The sequence below is a fragment of the Euprymna scolopes genome, chromosome 9, assembly GCF_053919585.1.
Source record: "Euprymna scolopes isolate OS-2025 chromosome 9, ASM5391958v1, whole genome shotgun sequence".
Lineage (NCBI taxonomy): Eukaryota > Metazoa > Mollusca > Cephalopoda > Sepiida > Sepiolidae > Euprymna > Euprymna scolopes.
This window is the reverse complement of record NC_136490.1, coordinates 77,018,015-77,038,575: the sequence shown is the minus strand read 5'-3', so window position 1 is coordinate 77,038,575 and position 20,561 is coordinate 77,018,015. Positions and strand designations below refer to the sequence as shown.

The 20,561-nt window shown below is 38.7% G+C and overlaps 1 protein-coding gene across 5 annotated transcripts in view; it reads right to left on the bottom strand.

The window, feature by feature from the left end:
* LOC145284714 (synaptotagmin-16-like) overlaps positions 1–20,561 on the bottom strand; it is a 408,213-nt gene that overhangs the window by 256,150 nt on the left and 131,502 nt on the right. For all 5 annotated transcript variants that reach the window (XM_080133628.1, XM_080133626.1, XM_080133627.1 and 2 more), the window contains exon 2: positions 3,621–3,869. In XM_080133628.1, the coding sequence (XP_079989754.1) occupies positions 3,621–3,869 (249 nt within the window). The remainder of the gene's footprint in view (positions 1–3,620; positions 3,870–20,561) is intronic.

Below are 20,561 nucleotides of genomic sequence, written 5' to 3'. Positions count from 1 at the left end.
CAAATTTTCAAGTCACCGTCTGTTACAATATTGAGATATATCAATATCGTATTAATAAAAATAAATAAATTTAATGGTTAAAGTTCTGAGACGTGAAGGAGTTGGAACGACTAAGTGAACCATTAACCATGACAACAACGGCGACGGCGACAGCGAAGAGAAAAATAAGAAAAAAAAGAAAAAGAAAGAAGAAAAGTAAAACGCTGATATATTTAAAATTCAGAAAAATGTGTTCAGCGGTGTTTTTTTCATAGAAAGTTAACCCTTAAGAATTTGAAACGCAAATTAGTTGCAGAAGGGGTTCCAAGGAAAGAGCATGTCTAGCTAAGCAGCTCCCTGGTAAAATCAACATCACGAGAAATATGAAAAGAAAAGCATAGTTGATGTCTATCAGCATAAAATAAAGGTTGGTTTATCTTCTACTCTTCTTATTTGTCAGTCATAAAGATATATATATATATCGAACCAAGGTGAGAGAAACTATAAAATGTCAAAAACTCAGAAGTCTTCCAAGAGCTTGATAAAAAAATATATATATCGCCCGAAAGAAAAAAAAACAAACAAAATAAATAAATGGGAAAATCAACCAGAGTAACCTCCCTTGGTCGATTATAAAAAGACAAAATATGAAATAATGATGAAAGGGACACAACTCTGTAAATTATCTTTGTTGTAAACTTGTCTTTCTCTTTTTTTTTTACTGAGAGTTTGGTATGCGAGACATATCTATACATATACATATACAAAAAAAAAAGAAAAAGGAAAAAAGAGAAGAAAGACTTATGAACTTATATATATCATCATCTTTTGAAATTTGTATATATTACCTATTCGTTCTTTGATTCTGTTCATTAAAATAAATATATATATATATATATATATATATATATATATATATATATATATATATATATATATGTGTGTGTGTGTGTGTGTGTGTGTGTGTGTGTGTAGAATTGATTATCTTTTCATGTTAAAAATATATGCTGAAACTTCTCTGGCCTACCATTTCTTATAGAAACAGACAGTCGATTACTAAATAAATCTATCTATCCATGTGATATCTATTTCATACAACACACAAGCCTACAGACCGTGTTTAAGTCAAGAAGGGCAGATAATTGTTATCCCCATTTAAAATGCTCTTTTTGATAGAGGAAGTCATTTAAATACGGACTGGCACCTAGCCCCCTAGCGGTCTTTCACGTGAACTGAGGAAACTATTTCTTTTTAAATTAATTTATCATGATCGGATAATAAAGCAAACCTCAGAAGGGGCACGTCACATTACAATGGCTGATGCCCATTTACTTCCTCCTGGAGGGGCAGGTTCTAAATAGTATTCCTTTATTAACTTTCGCAATTTAGCTACTACTAACAGTAATAAATGCACTGGTACTTTTCTCGCTTCATAGTAGGAGGGGGGAACATTTTCTTTTTAATTCCAGGCTAACTTCATAATTTTTTAATTTTCATGTTTTTTCCACATTAGTCAACTTTGTTACATTTATTTTTAATAAATCATTCCCAAATAATCCATGCATTTTTCAGCAATTTGTAACTATAATGGGTACTACTTCCTATTTTTCTTTTAGTTCTATTAAACCTTTAAAGTAAACCATAATTGCTATAATCAAGCCATCAAACTGATGTAATTGTACGTTGCTTTTTTTTTTAAATGGTTTTCCCATTTTTTCCCACAAATTTCTTGGTATTATAGTCACGTCACTGCCAGTATCTATTTGCATTTCAACAACACAATTGTTGATTTTTATTTTTATTTTTGTGTTTCCATTCGTAGCCCCAATATTTTGTATATTATCCTTCTTTACATTAAAAATCTGTGTATTTTCATCCTCTATTCTTTCCACATTTTTCGTTTTTCATAATTCTTTGTAGTGATTCTTTTTTAAACACTTTGAACATGTTTTTCCAAACGCTGGGCATTTTTATTTTTTCATTTCATGTTTTTTTCCACAGTATATACAATTTTTTCTTTTCGTTTCTACCGTATACGTTTCAGCTATTATTTCTTTGTATTTTATTTTGGTTGTAGGTATGTATTAATTCCATCTGTTGTATAAATTCTAGACAAATATTCAAGGGCATGTCTGTAAGTTGTAACTGTTCCATTAGCTTATATCTATGTGCCGAATTATGCATACCTGCAATTAATCTTAGTTGATTAACTCTTCTTCTGTTATCTGTTCTTCTGTTCCTAATTTTTCAAAGTCACAGTATTTACTCGCACTTCTTAACCGGTGTAAATATTTTACTATCAGTTCATCCACTTCCTGCTTCATTGCCATAAACTTGGTCCTTTCTGTAATCACCAGTAATTTCTTTGGCCTCATGTTTCCCTTGACTTATTTCTTCAAAAGTCATTTCTTCTAGTTCTCGAGGGTAAACCATTGTAGCAACCTTCATAATTGCTTCACAACTAGCGATAGCCATGAACAAATTGGTGGTTCCATTTCCCCGTCCTCTGCTTTTTTTGCATCCCACATTAGTAGCGGAGCAACGAATCCACATATCTATGTATTCCGGGTCTTCAAAGACCAGAGAATATCCTATCGTCAACACCATTGATATGTTGTGTATAACGCTAAGCAAAGCGTTCATCAACCAACCTGTTCTAGTTATTGTCAGTTTATAAATATGAGCTCATATGTAAATTATACTTAATCATGTTGTAGAAAGATGGAGCCATGTTGGAGAATTTCTTTTTGTTGCAGCCTTACACATCAATCTGATTGAGCTGCTGTGATGAAAGGCAGTAACCTAATATTACAATGGCAAGCACAGAGTTTGCACCACCATACTGATCCCCTACTGATCCCCTACTGATCCATCATGCTCACCAGTAAAGCAAGAATATGCACCAAGGCAGCCAGGTGATAAGATGAAGTGTAGAACCGTTAAAGAGTCTAGTCATCCTTGTGCAGTTACTTGATGATAAGAAGACAGACAGGAAATATGATGGAATCTCATGACATATACATCATCTCCGTCCTACTTTGGAGGCAGAATATTGAACCACTGGGAAAATGATGAAGAATGCAATGAGTTGTCTGGCATTAATGGACAACACTAATAATCCTCATGAGAATAGAGCTATGAATACGGAAGCAGAAACTTTTCCTGACAATTCAGAAACGGAAATTTCATCCAGCAATTCAAAAGCAGAAACTGGCGTGCATTTCTCACTTTAAAGAAATGCACAAATCAAAAGATCAGCACCATTCTGAATCATGTGTGATCAAAGCATCATCATCATCATGATCATCATCATCATCATGATCATCATCATGATCATCATCATCATCATCTCTTATCGCAATAGAAATTAACCCATTACATGGCGGTGCTGTTTGGCTCCTTAAGGTCTAAATATCAAAACAATCTGAGAACAGAAATAAAAAAAGTTGCCAGGTAATTTGCAAATCAGCCGATGGTTAGTCAGAACAAGCGAATGTGAAAAAAATAAAAGTCAGTCAGAACAAGCGAATGTGAAAAAAATAAAATAGAAAACAACATTTTTTGGTTTCAATCCTGCAACAAAAATCTAAATAAATGTAAGATACAAGATAAATATATGGTGATTAAAAAATGATACTTACAACTGCCATTTTGACTTGTTTTCACTAATTCAGCATTATTTTTCAAACTCTTTGTACTTCTTGTGCTTTTTGTACTCTTCGAACTCCTTGTACTCTTGTTACTTCTGAGACTCTGGTTGCTGGGCGCTTTCTTAAAATTCGTTCCACTGCCAACTGAGATTTGATTGGCAAGAGAAGCTTGGTATCTTTGAAACATTTCATCATCGCTCTCACTGGAAGTGTCCTCATCATCATAGGCATAGGCACTGTCTGCAAATCAGAAAATGTTTGACACTTGCAAATATGCTGTAGCATGAAATGTACAGGTTTCTTTTTAGAATATCAACTCAAAATTGATATCTTATAAGTTGAAGGTTTGTAGGGATTTAACACAAATTGTCAGCAGTGTTTCATTGTTTTCAAAGTAAAGCTTATTCTAATCACAAAACGAAAGTAAATACTATTTAGTATGTGCATGTGCTTTATCGGTCTTATGCGTTTTTTAATTTCCAAAAATATAAAAATGAGAAAAAATTGAAAATATGATTTAATGTTTGTGGCTCTACATGTGATGATATTGCTTATTAATTGCTTATTAATTGCTTATTAATTATTAATTGCTTATTAATTGCTTATTGCTTATTAATTGCTTATTAATTGCTTATTGCTTATTAATTGCTTATTAATTGCTTATTGCTTATTAATTGCTTATTGCTTAATAATATAAACTGATTAGAAATGGATGGTTAATGCCGTCTATGACCAAAAGCAAAATGTTATTTACAAGATGTTCAACTGATTTTCATAAGTAATAATATGTATATTGTGGTGGATTGTTTGGCAGTAGAAATAAAGTAAATATTGCTGACAACGAGAAAGTTTTCAAATAAATATTTTTGATCATTTTATATGATTTTCACACAACAGCAAAAGTAGACAGAATTCTAATGTAAAGATCTCTTACATAAAATTTGGCATACAACACTATTTAAGTCGAACTTTATAATATGATCAATCGGTTTCCATCAAGAACCGATTTTGTCAAATAAAAAGGATGAACCACTGTACTTCACATGTAAGGAAACGCCCCAAACATATTATCAGCGCATGCAGAGAACCTATTGCTAATGATACGCGTGAGGACATAGCAGATTATTGAATGAACTCATGATGAAGCCTAAAACAATTAATCTGCCATAAATAATAAGGTGCTAAATAAAGTGAATGGAACCACCTGTAAATAAAGTAAATTTTTAATATAACATTCGTGAAAATGAGGTGCATCATGGGAAGGATTATTGTAAAGTTAATTTGTGGTTTTAAATTAGGATCACAGAGGAACAAAATATTTGATTTTGACTTTGAACATTAATTCAAATCAGAAACTACTTTCATTCAGTTTAAAAGTTTCAAAATTACTTTTGAAGTGTTACGATATCTGTCATATAGTCATCCATTTTGATCTTTTGTTAGTAGATAACAAAAAGAATGACTTACTTTGCGAACTTTTAAAATTTGATAGGAATTTGGAAGCGTTTAAACTGAAAGTTACATTTGGCATTAAATTTCTTAGTAAATTATCATGTATTAAAAGATTGAAAGTTTTAGAAGTTTTTAAATCCAATAATTTGACAGAGATCAAAACAATATTAATAGCACTCTGGTTGTCCTTACAAGATGCCTTACTCGATGATGATGATAATGATGATGATGATGATGATGATGATGATGATGATGATGATGATGATGATGATGATGATTTTCTTCATGACTGTTGATGACATAAAAGATATTGAGACATAGGAAGAATACAATTTATCAAAGAAATCAACAAAGTAACGGAAAATTTTTGAAGTGTAATCTTTGGAATTAGTCTAAGTGGGCAATTGTTGATTAGGGAAGGACTTAATCAATTAAAGGATTAGGAGAAAATGAAAGAAATTCTAACTCATTTTTTTATTCATATCCCTTACAGAATCGGTGTGTGTGTGTGTGTGTGTGTGTGCGCGTGTGTGCGTGTGTGTGTGGGGGGGGGATATTTCTAGACAGAAAAATAAGTCAAGATAAGCAAAAATTATTTAAACAATTGACGCCCTTCTCTCTAAAAAAAGTGTTTGAAAAATGTACAAAGTGTATGGCTGATATTTGTTAATTTTCCAAGGAAGGAAGGTGAGAACTTAAAAAATTTTTCAAGTTCTCACCTTCCTTCCTTGGCTGAAATCTTGCACTCGGGTTTTCTAATTCTGGAGATTTTTAAACATTGGATAGGAGAAGGAGTAACTCATTACAACACTACCAAGAGATTTTGTCAAATGCTATAAAAATGTCTTGTTGACAATCTGTGGTCATCTCAATCTGGGACCTTTTCTCCACTCTTCCTTTTCCTCTAGTTAATCCGTTCATCTGTTATTTTTTTAATCTTCTTTTTTTTCAATATTTTTCATTATTTTTTCAATTGTTTGTTTACTAATATTTACTCATTATCGTTTATTTTTCGCTTTCTTATTTTCCTATTTAATTTAACTCTTTCAATCTTATTATATTCCTATATACATACATTAATTAGATGTTTCTTACTTCTGACTAATTTCCACTTAAGTCTCCCTATGGTCTACCTCTCCCCCTATCTCATTCTTCTCAACTCCCACTCTTTCTCTCCCTACCACCGGACTGGCCTTTCTACTTGAGTATCCTCTCTCAACCAAATTGTTTCTATTCTCTCCTCTCTTGGTGTTATAGTATGGAGCAGACAGTATTCACCTTTGCTTGCCTGGGACCAGATGTAACGCTTACTGACCCCCCCCCCCGTTTAATCGTTTGGCTCTGCTTTCTTACTAAATACTAACAATAATCATTTCATGGTGGCAGTGGTGGGATTTATAAATAATCATTTCAGGTCAATTGTTTTCATGGTGGCAGTGGTGGGATTTATAAATGGCATTACTGAACATAACATAACAGATGAACAGCATAAAAAAATAAATAAAGAAACAAAATAAAACAGTACACGACACAACATGTGGTTAAATAGTACATACAACACCATATTGCAAAGCGTGAGTAGACATTGTTTCATCATTTATATCTCTTAAATGTAAAACTCTTGTCAGAAGATAAGAAATAACAAACGAGTGAATAAAAATATTAAGAAAAATATTAAAGCACATCTATCAACGATGAATTGGTCTGAGCAAACCATGGCGCTTTTTAAACAAAAAATGAATCTATACACAGAAGATGAAAAAATAACTAACAAATCAAAACAAGGTAGGAAAATTTGCTGTGATATAGAGGACCAAGGCTTAAAACGCTTAAAGGCCAGTGGTCTCACTGTTCAACAAGAGAAATCACCCAAGCGTCTCTTTAAAAGTCAGCTAAGAGTGAATGTCAATCTTAGGATCCACAGACGTCATTATATGCGATATCTTCAGAAAAAAAACTGAAAAAAACTTTTTAAAAATTGCACGATGGTATTGCACTCTGCCATCGCATGCATCCTTGATCAATATCTACTTAAAAATTTGGTGCTTATGCATTTTTGGTACTACGCTATTTGTAATTAGAGTTTTCAGGTTAAATTCAACTTTCATGCTATTTTTTTTTTTTTTATTCAATCGTAAGGTGGAAGAATATTTACAAAAGACCCTTTCCTCCCCAATGTGGAAGTGGTACCGCAGTATTTATAATTAGTGATTTGTTAGGTTAAAATCAACTACCACACAGATTACTTTTCTATAATAATATAATGCAAAATGAGCAGCCACTTTATGGCCACATTTATTTTTTGGGGAGGGGGGCCAACATACACTGAACACAATTTAACGTAAAATGAGCACCCACTTACTAAAATGAAATATAAATAATAATAATAATGTATCACTGTAACTTTATTACTAAAATAAAATATAAATAATAATAATAATAATGTATCACTGTAACTTTATTACTAAAATAAATATAAATAATTATTTGTCCCTGTAAATGAAGTAAATGTAAACAGCAAGGAAAATATGAATCTCCAATTTCTATTTGGAAAAATAATCCATACACCAATTAATTTGTTTCCTAGTGATGTTAGTAAGATATTAATGAAAATAGTACTGGTAATGATTTTTTTTTTTTGAGATTTGTAATCGGCGTATTTAACATGTAATGATTCTACTCAGCAAAGTAGTAGATTCCAGAGATTACTCTTGTAATCTCTGGAATGTTCGTTTTTGAATGATAGTTTTTTTCATTCCGGAATGACCAAATATGTAGATGATGAGATTTCGAGGGATGGGAAGAGGGAGAAATCATTATTTCTATAAGGTGAAAGTGTTAACAGTCCTACTATGATATGTATGAATTCACAAGTTAGTTGATGACGGAGTAGACCCTAGAAAGGAGAAAAAAGTAAAAATGCATGCAGTGAACAATGGGGTCATAAAAGGTTTTATCAAATAGGGATTAAAGTTTAAGCTACTTCCTCTATATGTTATAACAATGAAGATGGCGCTCCTTTTTTTTTTTTTACACAGGCATCACCACTTATCAAGGTCCAGGGGCCACTCGAGGATAAGAGTTAAAGAGTTTACAGTAGTCAATTGGACAATATAGTAATTATCATTAATGGAAATTCAGTAAATTTGTTAACTTAAGGGGAACGGCTTATCAAAAACTTGTTTACATTGGACTTGAAGACAACCATATTGCAGTCAGTTGGAAAGCAGAAAAACGGAAGACAATTCCACGGGCATGCAGTTCTAAGAAAGAAGCTTTGTTCATAGAATCTACGTTTAGGTTTAGGCACAGATAAAGAGTGGGGGGAATTATTTATAGTGTTTTCAGCTAGACGAGCATTTCTTGTGAAAGTTTGGCGAGGTATAGATCGAAGCTTAGTCGAGCACTTGCCATGAAAATAACGACAAAGCAAAGACAAACTCGCTACATCTCTTCTGTGAGAAAGAGGTTGCAGAGAAGAAAAAAAAGGACATCTCCTATGAAAGCTACAAAGTCTATTTTGAATTCTATCAAGGCAGGATAAGTCCTTTCTAGTTGCTCCTGCCCAGATGTGGCAGCTGTACTCCATCCTTGGACGAACTTGGCTCTTATATAGATAAAGAATTGCATCAGCAGTGAGATATCTACTCGATCGATAGAAGGATTCTACCATTTTTCCATCTGCTTTGGCAACAGACTCGATGTACATGTTCCATTTAAGATCAGGAGTAAAGGTCAAGCCCAGAAGCTTGTCAAAGCATGAGGCCCCCCCAAAACGAGAGCCATTCATTTCAATTGATGCCAGATGGGTATCAGAGCATTGATGATGTAAAGATAGAAGCTTGATTTTAGATGCATTACAAGAAACCAGCAACTCCTTTCCCCATTGTACCACGTGCTCAAGATCAGAGGAAAGAGAATCGGAGAGAACTTAGTCCTAGGAATAAATGTAATGTTTTAATATTACGGAATAATGTGTCTGTAATGGAGTTCTATAGTTGTTTAAAATAATGGCCAATAGCGTAAGCATAATAAATTTTTATGGACCATCTGTTGGTGTAAATCTACAGTATTTTGGTCCAGAGGGGAAAATTGTGCCTCCTTTATTATATAAATAATAAATAAAGAAAAGATAAGATATAAGATAAGATAAAAAGAAAACAAGAAGAAGAAGAAGAAGAAGAAGAAGAAGAAGAAGAATAAGACAAGATAAAGGACTTTATCCTGTAGAATAAACTGCAGATGTGATAGCCGTAATATCACATAGGATGAGTGAATTGCTTGGTATGGGGTTTGCTTCTAGAGCAATAGCCCTTGATATCAGACTTTATCGAATGCATTCAATAGAGTCTGATACAAAGGTTGTTTCACAAAATTATCAACTAGGAATACCTAGTAGCTGTTACTGAGCACACAAAATCAATAATGGCTTACAACTTTCTTCCTGATCTTCGTAAATGACCTTCCAAATCATATCCGGAGATTATTTGCTGACATCTACCCAGACGGCAAAATTGTCTTTGAAGACTACTGATGATCAAAATCTGATTTTTTTTCTCTTCAGACAAAAAGTGTCTTGTTACATTTAATGTTAAAGTGAAATAAATAATATCCAGATGATGAGGTGGTAAATGGAAAAGATGTTTATTCAGAGTATCGACGTGTGCGACTTGTCTCGAAGAGAAGTCGGGAACAATCTGTTTTCCCTCCGACCCCTAGCGGCCCTCCTCCAATACAAGGGGAGATCATCAGTCTGTCCTTGGGCCGGGTAACTAGGATGGGACATTAACACTTCCCCACTTTCCTTTTTGGCACTAAGGATGGACTTTTCAGGAGACAGCATCAAAAAGTTATCTGCAGAGAAAAGAAAAAAAAGGAAATGGCTGAACAAAATTGAATGATTCCACATTTTAAAATTAAACTGATGATTCCTTTGGTTCAAGTGTGAATCCAAGAATTTTAAAGGAGGGGGACTCCCTTTTTGGTTAAACCATCAGTAATCTGTTTATCAGTGGGTATCCAAGATATCTCTGTAATTTCTCCTCTGTCAACCATTTCTCTAAGAATAGCCATTTCAATTCGCAGTCTTTTGTCAAGTATTTGTGTAGTAGAATGCACCGCATCATACAAACAGGAATTGTCTGTTTTGCATTTTATCTTGATGTTAGTAGGGTTATCTTCCAGTTGTAACAGGTCTAATATCAATTTTCTGTAATAAAGGCAGGCTTCAGTGAGATCAACCATGGCCAATGTCTCTGCACCAAGAGTGCTCTTGACTATTCTTTTTATGTGTTTAGATTGCCAGGCTATTGGCATATATTGGTTGTTGTTACATACCAAAAAAATTATGTAGCCACCTTGTGATCCACCATCAGTTAAGTAAGCAAAGGATGCATCGCTGTATGCTATGATTTGCAGCAATTTAGGGTTTCCCAGATTTGGAATGTGAATTTGAGATTTCTCCTTTTTGGCTTTTTTTATGGTTCGATTAATTTGTTTAATGCATTCCACATTTTCTTGTTTTAATATGGAACTTAAGGTACTAACATCAAAACTGAGGTCCGGTCTCGTTTGGGTGGCTAGCCAGTTGAGCTGACCTATTAGCTGCCTGGCCTCGGTGATCTCAGTTGATGTTAGCTTATCTTCCGACCTTCTCCCATTCTGCAGTGGAATGTGTCTAAGTTTCTTTGTATATTCATCTTGTCCAATATTGATGTTACTATTGGATTTTTTAATTTCTAATCCAATATATTGAAACTTAGCAACTTCTTCAGATTTTACTTTGAAAAGTTTACGAAGCTCATTAATGACTTTGTTCTCAAAGCAGAAATCATCAACATGAGTGGCAATTATGCCTTGTAGCTTATTTTTAAAATGCCAAGTGAAAATAGCCTGGTCATATTTCGATGGGGTGGCCCCTAGCTTTACCAGTTCTTCTGTAAGTGTTAGGTACCAGGATCGAGATGCATCAGTTAGACCAGATACGAATTTGGATAATTTCCAAATGCAACTAGGAGGTACATTGGCTTCTTTTGGTGGAAGAAGGTAAACAGGTCGATCTAACTGTTTACTCTGTAAAAAGGCAGTTTTAATGTCCATGGATTTGCATATCCAACCACTTGCTGACATAACTCCCAAGATTGTCCTTAAAATTTCTTTGGAACATGTTGGGGAATCATTTCTAACATTGCAGGCATCTTTATCTTGGAAGCCTTTGGCAACAAGTCTGGCCTTAAAGGTTCGTTTGCCATTGGATTCTTTGTTAGTGTAGACCCATCTTGTGCTTATCTTTGGTTGGCCCTGATCTAGCACTTGTGTGTAGACTTTATGTTCAGCCCAACTTTGGAGTTCTCTCTTCCTGGCTTTGTCATATTCGTCATTAGAGGGGTCGGTAATTAGATTTATTTCCGGGGCTTGTTCAGCGAGAGTTTGATCGTCATTATTGGTTTCCCATTCTAAGACTCCATTCTCAAAATCCAGCCAGAATGGATCACCTTCCTCCATAACAACGTTCATTAAATATTTGTTTTTGCCAGTAGCTTTACAAGCTCTACTGATCACATTCAGTTTCTTCCATTCTTGGTCTTCATCATTGGTGAATTTGCATATTATAGTTTGGCCTGGTTTAGACAGTTGCACAGATTTGGTGATCATTTTGGATAGTGTGTCACATACATTGGCTCCATTCTGTTCAGGATTATCAGCAGTTTCACTCCCGTCATCTACTGGCATATATACACTTGTTGTGTCATTATTTTGGCTCTGAGGTTTTATTTGTCCACTGGTGTCATGGTGCTCGGTGTTATGATGTGTGTCAGGATATAAAATTAAGTGAGAGGGATGCTATCTATGACATATGTGGCTTCATGTTTTACCAGTACTTGTTTATGTTCCCAGCCTATGACAGCACCAGGACCAAGCCATCTATCAGATTCATTTCTTTTAAAAAGGACAAGGTCACCATTTTTGTCTTGATCAGTTATGGTGGTCCTCACCTGATGACGAAGGGCTCATCTCAATTTCTCAGAGGCTTCACACTCTATGAAACCTTTCCTTGCAGCATGCATTGCATTGAGGTTGTCGGCAACAATTTGGCTAGTACTTACACCTTCTAGTGCAGGAAGTTGATCATTCAAAAGGGAAGGCAGGTTAGGATTTTTACCAAAAACCAGCTGGTTAGGACTATAACCATATGAATTGTGAAGTGCATTCTTGGCATTGACAGCCCATGATAGTGCAACTTCAAAATTATACTGGACGTCTTCTAGTGTCTTCTTGACCATTTCTCCCAGACCACCATTGTGCCTTTCATTTAATCCATTACTCCAAGGAGATTGTGCAGCAGTGGTACGGACTACAATATTCAGGTTTTGAGCCATGTCTCGGAAGAATTGATTGTCAAATTCTTTGCCATTATCAGTAAGGAAGGCTCCTGGAGCACCAAAATATGCAATCCAGTGTTTGAAGATGGCATTAAGGATATCAGAACTTTCCTTACCTGTAAGCTGGACAGCAACACTATATCTTGTTGCATGGTCAACCAGGTGTAGTACTTTATGTCCTTTAATTTCCTTTATGTCCATGGCTACAGTCTGGTTGAAATAAGTTCCCAAGGGAAATCCTACAACAGGTCGAGGTGCAGGCGTTTTATACCTGATGCAGGTCTGACAGGTAAGAGAGAGTTTCCTTAAGATATCCATCAATTCAGCATCTTTTAAACCAGCACTTCTGACAAGATCACATAGTTTTTGTGCACTGGGGTGGCTGAATTGTCGATGTAATTTGGTGGCAATTTTTAATTTCTCTTCTTGTTTCAAGAAAACACTCTAGCCATTTCTTTCTGCATACGGTGGCACTCGCTCCTGAATCCAAGATGGCAGAGTTTATTGTCTGACCACGAAGCGTATTGTCAACTTTCTCTTGGTTGAGCAACACTATATTGGCGATTTCTTCACAGTTCTCGTTTACATCATGGCGATCGTTTTTATACTCATTTAAAAATACCATGTAGAAAAAATGTGTAAGGAAAGTCCTTTAAAAAAAAAATTACTGCGCCCGCTGTAGATGTATAAGGAAAAATTCAAGATGGCGCCAGACTCTCTCTTTAACACGGTAAGTTCAGGAAAAGATGTTATAAATGTTGCAGCAATTCAATAACCAGTATACACCAGTTCTGCACGGTTAGCAAGGTGCCTAGACGGACGCGAATGGTTACTCAAACCGGACCCAACAACTGTAAGATATCCTCACATGGCATGAGAAGCAACAGCAACACGATTCCCTGACCAACTCAATCGTCGCTCTCCCAACGTCTTTTTCATCACCCGCTTTTATGGTCGTTGTAGGCCGGCTAAATTTGCATATTGCGAGAATTCGTGTGACTTTGCAAGATATCATCCTTTACAAAAGACGGCGGCCGCCATCTTGATCTTTCTTTATCTATTTTCGGTCGGTGACGCTGAGCCGGTCTCGAGGTAAGTCTTTCCTTTTCGTCCGTCTCTCTTACGCACCCACACACCACGCAAACACGCGGGCGCTTATCTCCTGGATGCACATTACACTCCCTCTTGATCTGATGATCACATAGAGAGCACTGGGGGGGGGGGGCTTTTAGTGTGTGTGCTTCTGCGAAGAGGTACATTCACTGTTTCAGATTCGGGCTCTGGATCTGGTTCCGCCTCATCAGATGAAGTATCACTATCAGTCTCTGGAGGGGGCTCACTGAATCCGTGCATCGGCAGCTCATCGCTAGACGCTTCACTGCTTTCTTCTGTAGTTGTGTGACGCACCTCGGTAGCTGGGCGAAGATCTCGCACATGTCATGGGGTTCCATCGACCAAAACAGACTGCTGGCTAATCACTCCAGATATTTGTCCTCGCTTAAACTTGTCGGTGCACCGATTTCCTGGGTCCGCCCCCACAATGGATCTCCCACTTCATATCTGTTATATGTTCCCTTGTCGGCTGGCTGTGTATTGTTGATTTCCTTCACTCCGACTCGGTACGTGTAAATAGCATTCGCAGGTGCGGTTGAAGGGGACGTCCCGTCCTTTGGCGTAACGTTGTACCAATATGTGGCTTCCGTAATAGTACATCGCTTCCTGGCAGCAATTCTCTTGATGCTGCGATGGCTTCTTTCAGCAATGCCATTTCCTGACGGCACATGCGCACATCGCAACCGTAGTCGGACGCACCACTCATCTAACAACTGCCGGACTTGCTGGCTACAAAACGCTGCATCATTGTCAGTCAGGAACTCTTCCGGCGCACCTCGCTCAGAAAAAATGGATGATAGGTGGCGAACAACATTTGCTGAATCCTGCCGAACAACATTTGCTGAATCATCTGCCGCCACACCGCAAATCTCGTATGCCCACAATCAATGAGAGTTAGAAAGGGCTTGCCACTGTAATGGGTAATATCCATGGTCAGCCGCTGCCACACACTCTCAACTTCCAAGCGACCCTTCTGCCATCGCTCTGGTGCAGGATCAATAGACTGACAAGCCTCACAATTTCTGATGATCTGTCTGACATCCATCTTGGTCACTGCTGGGTATACGCGCCTCACAAAATAAAGGTTCCTCTTGATACCTGGATGTCCGCTCTGTGCATGAATTTTTTGTATTTGACATGGGTCGATTGCAACTGCACAAGATCGAGCAGTAATCTCCATTCCCATCTTCGCGGCTTCATACCATTTGTGATCAGTTGGTCAGCACGATTACAATGTGATGGCACCAGAGTGACACTCAGTGATAGCCCATACTCAGATACCAGGTTTTTTAGCGTGTCTAGCCTTCTCCGTATTAACATTTCGCTTGCTGCCTTGGTACGGATTTGTGTCCGTCCTGAAAGTGTGTCAGACACCCAGTGGTAGACACAGAGAGAATCTGTGTACAAGGTCAACTTCTTAGACCGCCACTGCAGGGCCAGATTTACCCCCTTTACAACAGCGTCCAGCTCTGCCAAGTTGATATGCTGAGAATTTGTTACGGGCCGCAGCCAACATGCATCCTCGAACACGTTTCCTCCTTGCTCCAACGATACTCCCAACACCAAAGAACTGGCATCAACCCACACACCTACGTTGTCTCCGTTAACACACCACCACCCACAGGCAGGGTCCTTCTTGTTCACTCTCTCCAGTGTCTCTTTAATCATCAGAGTTAGTAGGACATCATCGGATATGTCATCCCAACCCGTGGTTGTTAAATTTGCTCTGCGTTTAATTACACCAACAGCTGCGCGGAGCCAGCCACAGACCGGTAAGTGAGCAACAAGTTTTCCACACAAAGAAAAAACGGTCTGCCTTGTAACGATGTTGGGGATGCTTGGAATTTCACTGCCACGCCTCCATTGTAGGGTGCGATCTTCTTCATAAACATCCAATCCCAATACACGTGCTCCTTCTCTTAAACGTTCGGGATTCTTGCATTCCAGACCAAACTGAGCAAACTTTTCTTTGACACATGACGCAGACTGTACATCTTCATTGATGTATACGTCATCAATGTAAGCTGACGTTGAGTCTCTCATGGGCTTTTCTTGCGACAATACTGTGTTGACAATAGTCTTCATGATCTGTGGTGCCACATTTAGGTCAAAGCCGAGGCGTGTAAGGCAGTACCTCTGCCCTTGGAACCAAACTGTCTGGAACGGCCACAATGTCTCATCAACTCGCACCTGTAAATAGGCTTTTTGCAAATCCAATATCGAGACATTAGTGCCTTTCTGACGCCATTCCCTCAACTTGCTGGCGCATACGTCAGCATCGGCAGTGTAGGCTTCAATATGCTTGTTAAGCTCCCTATAGTCCAGCATGGGCCGTACTTTCGACTTGTTATGCTGGACTACTGCCATCAAGGGTATTAGACCCTTGGGAGGCCCAAGCTTGTCCTCAGGATAGGGGATTAACCAGCCATCTTGGATCCACGCCTTTAGTTCCCTTTCGTATTCTGCTCGGGCCTCATTGGGTATAGGGTACTCTGCAACCCCATTCTTGAGTTTAGTCAGTGCCATTCCCTCGGTCCACTTCCAAGATGCAATCCAGGCCCTCTTGCGAGAGTCGTAGTCCACTGTAAAATCCGGCCGATCGATGTGGAGCGCTGCACACACTGGGGCCTCCAAGAATCGCACTTTTCCATCCCGATGAATTGCGACTTCCCCCAGCGCCTTGATGGCATCGTATCCGAGCAACAGGTCAAACCCCAGGAGATTTCCTTGGGTCACGAGCACATTGATCTTAGTGGCTGCACCGGTGTCCGTGTAGATCTCGACAGTTCCAGCTCCACAGCATGTCTGGGTCTCGCCTCCTATCGTGGTGACTTTGATCTTTCTCTTAGTCCAACTTGGACACAGCCTGGCGCTCACTATAGTATGCGAACAGCCTGAGTTGAGAAGTGCTGAGCAGGGCATCCTGTTTACGTAGACGGTCATCACTGGTTGCGCCTTGTTCAAATTTTGCTCGGGGAGCAGGGCGGCGCTGACGTCCTCTCCCCTGATACGTTTCCCGCACAGTTTTGGGCTAGATGCCCCAAATCGCCACAATTAAAACAGCGCACACGCCCCTTGTTGGTGCAATTCCTTGCAAAATGTCCGCGTCGGCCGCAGCGAAAACATTTCCCATTGCTTACAGGGTTCTGATTCGGAATCTCCCGAGTGCCAATCTGGCCTGTCTGTGTCACCATCACAACTGGTTCCCCCAGGTCCTCCTCATCTTTGATGATGGCTCGAGCACGTTCTATCAAGTGTTCCATGGTCATTGTTGAAACGCTGGTTGAGGCTCTCAGTAGCTGCTTCACCAGAGTTGGAAGGCCCGGCACAAATGTGTACGTGAGCGTCCGCTCCGACACCCCTCCACCGAACAGGACTGCGAGTTTCTTTAACTCCACGAAGAAAACGTCCACGCTTTCCTCCGGTAGAAGTTTTCGGGAAGCAAATTTTTCATAGGCCGTACAAGGATCCATGGCAAATGCCTTGTACAGCGCAGCTTTAATTGCTGCGACATCTCCCTTTTCGGCAGCACTGAGTTGCTGATATACACTCAAGGCACCCCCAGCCAATCTCAGGGGAATCACAGTTTGTACCCTTTTCACCTCACAAAGGTCGCACGTCAGCTCGACCCTTTCAACCCAGTCGACAATGGACGTGGACCCGTCAAACTCGGGTATGAGCTTTAAGTCGAATTTCGACTCGGTCATAGTCCTAGAGGCCAAATTGCCGAAATAGCTTGTAGAAAAAATGTGTAAGGAAAGTCCTTTAAAAAAAAATTACTGTGCCCGCTGTAGATGTATAAGGAAAAATTCAAGATGGCGCCCGACTCTCTCTTTAACACGGTAAGTTCAGGAAAAGATAAATGTTGCAGCAATTCAATAACCAGTATACACCGGTTCTGCACGGTTAGCAAGATGCCTAGACGGATGCGAACGGTTACTCAGACCGGACCCAACAACTGTAAGATATCCTCACATGGCATGAGAAGCAACAGCAACACGATTCCCTGACCAACTCAATCGTCGCTCTCCCAACGTCTTTTTCATCACCCGCTTTTATGGTTGTTGTAGGCCGGCTAAATTTGCATATTGCGAGAATTCGTGTGACTTTGCGAGATATCATCCTTTACAAAAGACGGCGGCCGCCATCTTGATCTTTCTTTATCTATTTTCGGTCGGTGACGCTGAGCCGGTCTCGAGGTAAGTCTTTCCTTTTTGTCCGTCTCTCTTACGCACCCACACACCACACAAACACGCGGGCGCTTATCTCCTGGATGCACATTACATTCTTGTGTGTGGTAATTATTTTTGGAATAGGAACACTTGTTGGCAAAGTGAAATTTGCAATCACAAATGTAAAAATTATTCGAGATTTTGATTTGAACGTTGGTTAAAATTACCGTGAGACCACTTTTTCTTATTACTGTTGCTATCACCGGCGGATAAAGGGGAAGGCTTGTGATAACGTCGTGCATAAAGAATTTCGTCGTTCTGTGTATGTGTGTCCGCCTGACTGTAAGTGAGGCCACCGCCACCATCAGCAGACACGCTGTAAGCAACATTGTCTATTTCTTTTTTGACACACATGGATCGCTGATAAGAGGGTTTGTTAGGGGTTACATTTCCACGAGTGATTTTTTTTTACTGCGTCGCCATATCGTTTAGGGTGAGGTTATTTATTGTTGCTCTAATTAATCTCTCATTTTCGGGACTGAGATTGGCAGATTTAAGGGCGCGATAAGCCAGGACTGGTTCAGGTAAAAGTATTTGAAATTCTCTGAGTTTCGCCACGTGTCGGTCGAATTCAATCAAATAGTCATTTATGGAAGTGTCGGGTTCACGATGGTAATTTTCGAAATTCTCGTAAAAAATAAATGCAGATTGGTTTTTGTCTTCCATAAAAAGTTTTTCAACGAGATTGTCCATTCCATCCTCGGAATTTAGTAATGAGATGTCCATTTCTAATACAGCTGCCCGAGCTTGTCCCGTGAGGGACAAAAATACGGCCGGCGTCTGATGAGAGGGCGGAATATTTGTAGCTAACTGCCATAGTTGGATTTCTCTTTTCCATGAATCGTAAAATTCCGGGTTTAATTTTGGTGGTTCAAATATTCTAGAACTCATTTCGTTTCGCTCTGCTACCAGATGTTAAAGTGAAATAAATAATATCCAGACGATGAGGTGGTAAATGGAAAAGATGTTTATTCAGAGTACCGACGTGTGCGACTTGTCTCGAAGAGAAGTCGGGAACAATCTATTTTCCCTCCGACCCCTAGCGGTCCTCCTCCAATACAAAGGGAGATCATCAGTCTGTCCTTGGGCCGGGTAACTAGGGTGGGACATTAACATTTAATATCCCTAAAACCAAACCACTAACCTTGAAGACATCCCTATTTTGCCCCAATCAAAATGAATGGCTTTCTCCTTGAAGAAACTTCTATTTTGATAAGCTTTTGGGTGTGACCTTCTACCTCAGATCTAAAATGGAAGATGCATATCCAGTCTATTGCTAAAGTCACAGAAAAAAATAGTTGAATCATTCTACCACTCAAAAAATACCTGAAACTTGAATTGATCCTTTACGAATCAGATATGTCCAAAAATGGAATACTGCTGCCACATCGATCGAAGAGCTCCACAGAGTAATTTTTCATGTCTTGAAAGAGTAGTCAACTTTGAAATGCAGTGGGACGTGTGCAAGCCTGTTCTAGTCTCACACAAAAGACGCGTTCACATCTGAAGCCACTTTTCTTGTCGTACACATACGCGCACACAAACATACGCGCACACATACACACACATACATATATTCATGTTCACATACATACACTCACATTCATGTGCATACACACACACGGTAACGTACACACATGTACGTACACATATGCGCACACGTACGCACACATAGGCAATGTCACTTCTCTTTAAAGGAAATCCACACATGCACAAAAGACCGGAAACAACTGCAAAAGAGACCTGAGTTGTTTCCTCCTTTTCGATTCGGCTCCCGAGCTGAGCGGTTGACGGACCAACCGCTCCCTTTTGGGGCGTGCGTCTACGGGCGTCACATCTCCTGCTACTATGTGTGGGGCAAAAGCCTACTGACAGTACGTACACCTTACACACTTTCTCTCTCCATGGCCTGGATTGACTTTCTCACTCTCTCTACAACAATAGACTTTCCCTCTCACCAGCTAACAGTGAGAGATGCATGCCAAACTAAACACGTGATGTACCCTTTCATTTAATTTGTTTCTTCATGAAATAAATTCTTGTTCGTTTATTTCAATAAATGCGTTGTTCGTTCCTTTCCCAATTCAATTCATTTTTCCTATTTTGTACGACTGGGGGATATATATAATATATCCACCAGTCCGCTACAGACGTGATCTTTTCCTTTCTCTACAAACTCTTTTTCATAGAATAAACGTTGCTAATCTTCTCTATCATCAAATCAACACTCGTTTTCTACCACACCAGAAAAAGATTTTCCTTTCCATCGTATCAGGTAGAATTTTTATGAACAGAGTTTTTTTGCTAGGCTTCCGGTCTATAGAATATATAACCACGTGACTGCTTCCCTACTAACTACAACATGCCCATCTTCAAATCTAATGTTAACAAATTCTTGTCAAATCCGTCAAATGATTAATGATATTACTCCCATAGTTTTATTCATCTTTCAGCTGACAGTCTTTTCAGCCTCATTAACTTTTATCCTTAAGTGACTCTTGGTATAAGGTAGCAGCAGTAAACCATGAAATAGAATTCAACAGACTCAAACTTAGCCACTTATGTCCCTGGTCCCCACCTCCAATAATAATATTGTGCAAACAATGCGTTATCAATAGTTGAAGAAGAAACATGATGAATCTCGTGGTGGTGATCCCAATTTATGACAATTATTAAAAAAAAGAATTCATATGGCTCCTCCTATCAATATGAATATATCACATATTTCCGAATATATTAGGTTGAGAGGAAAG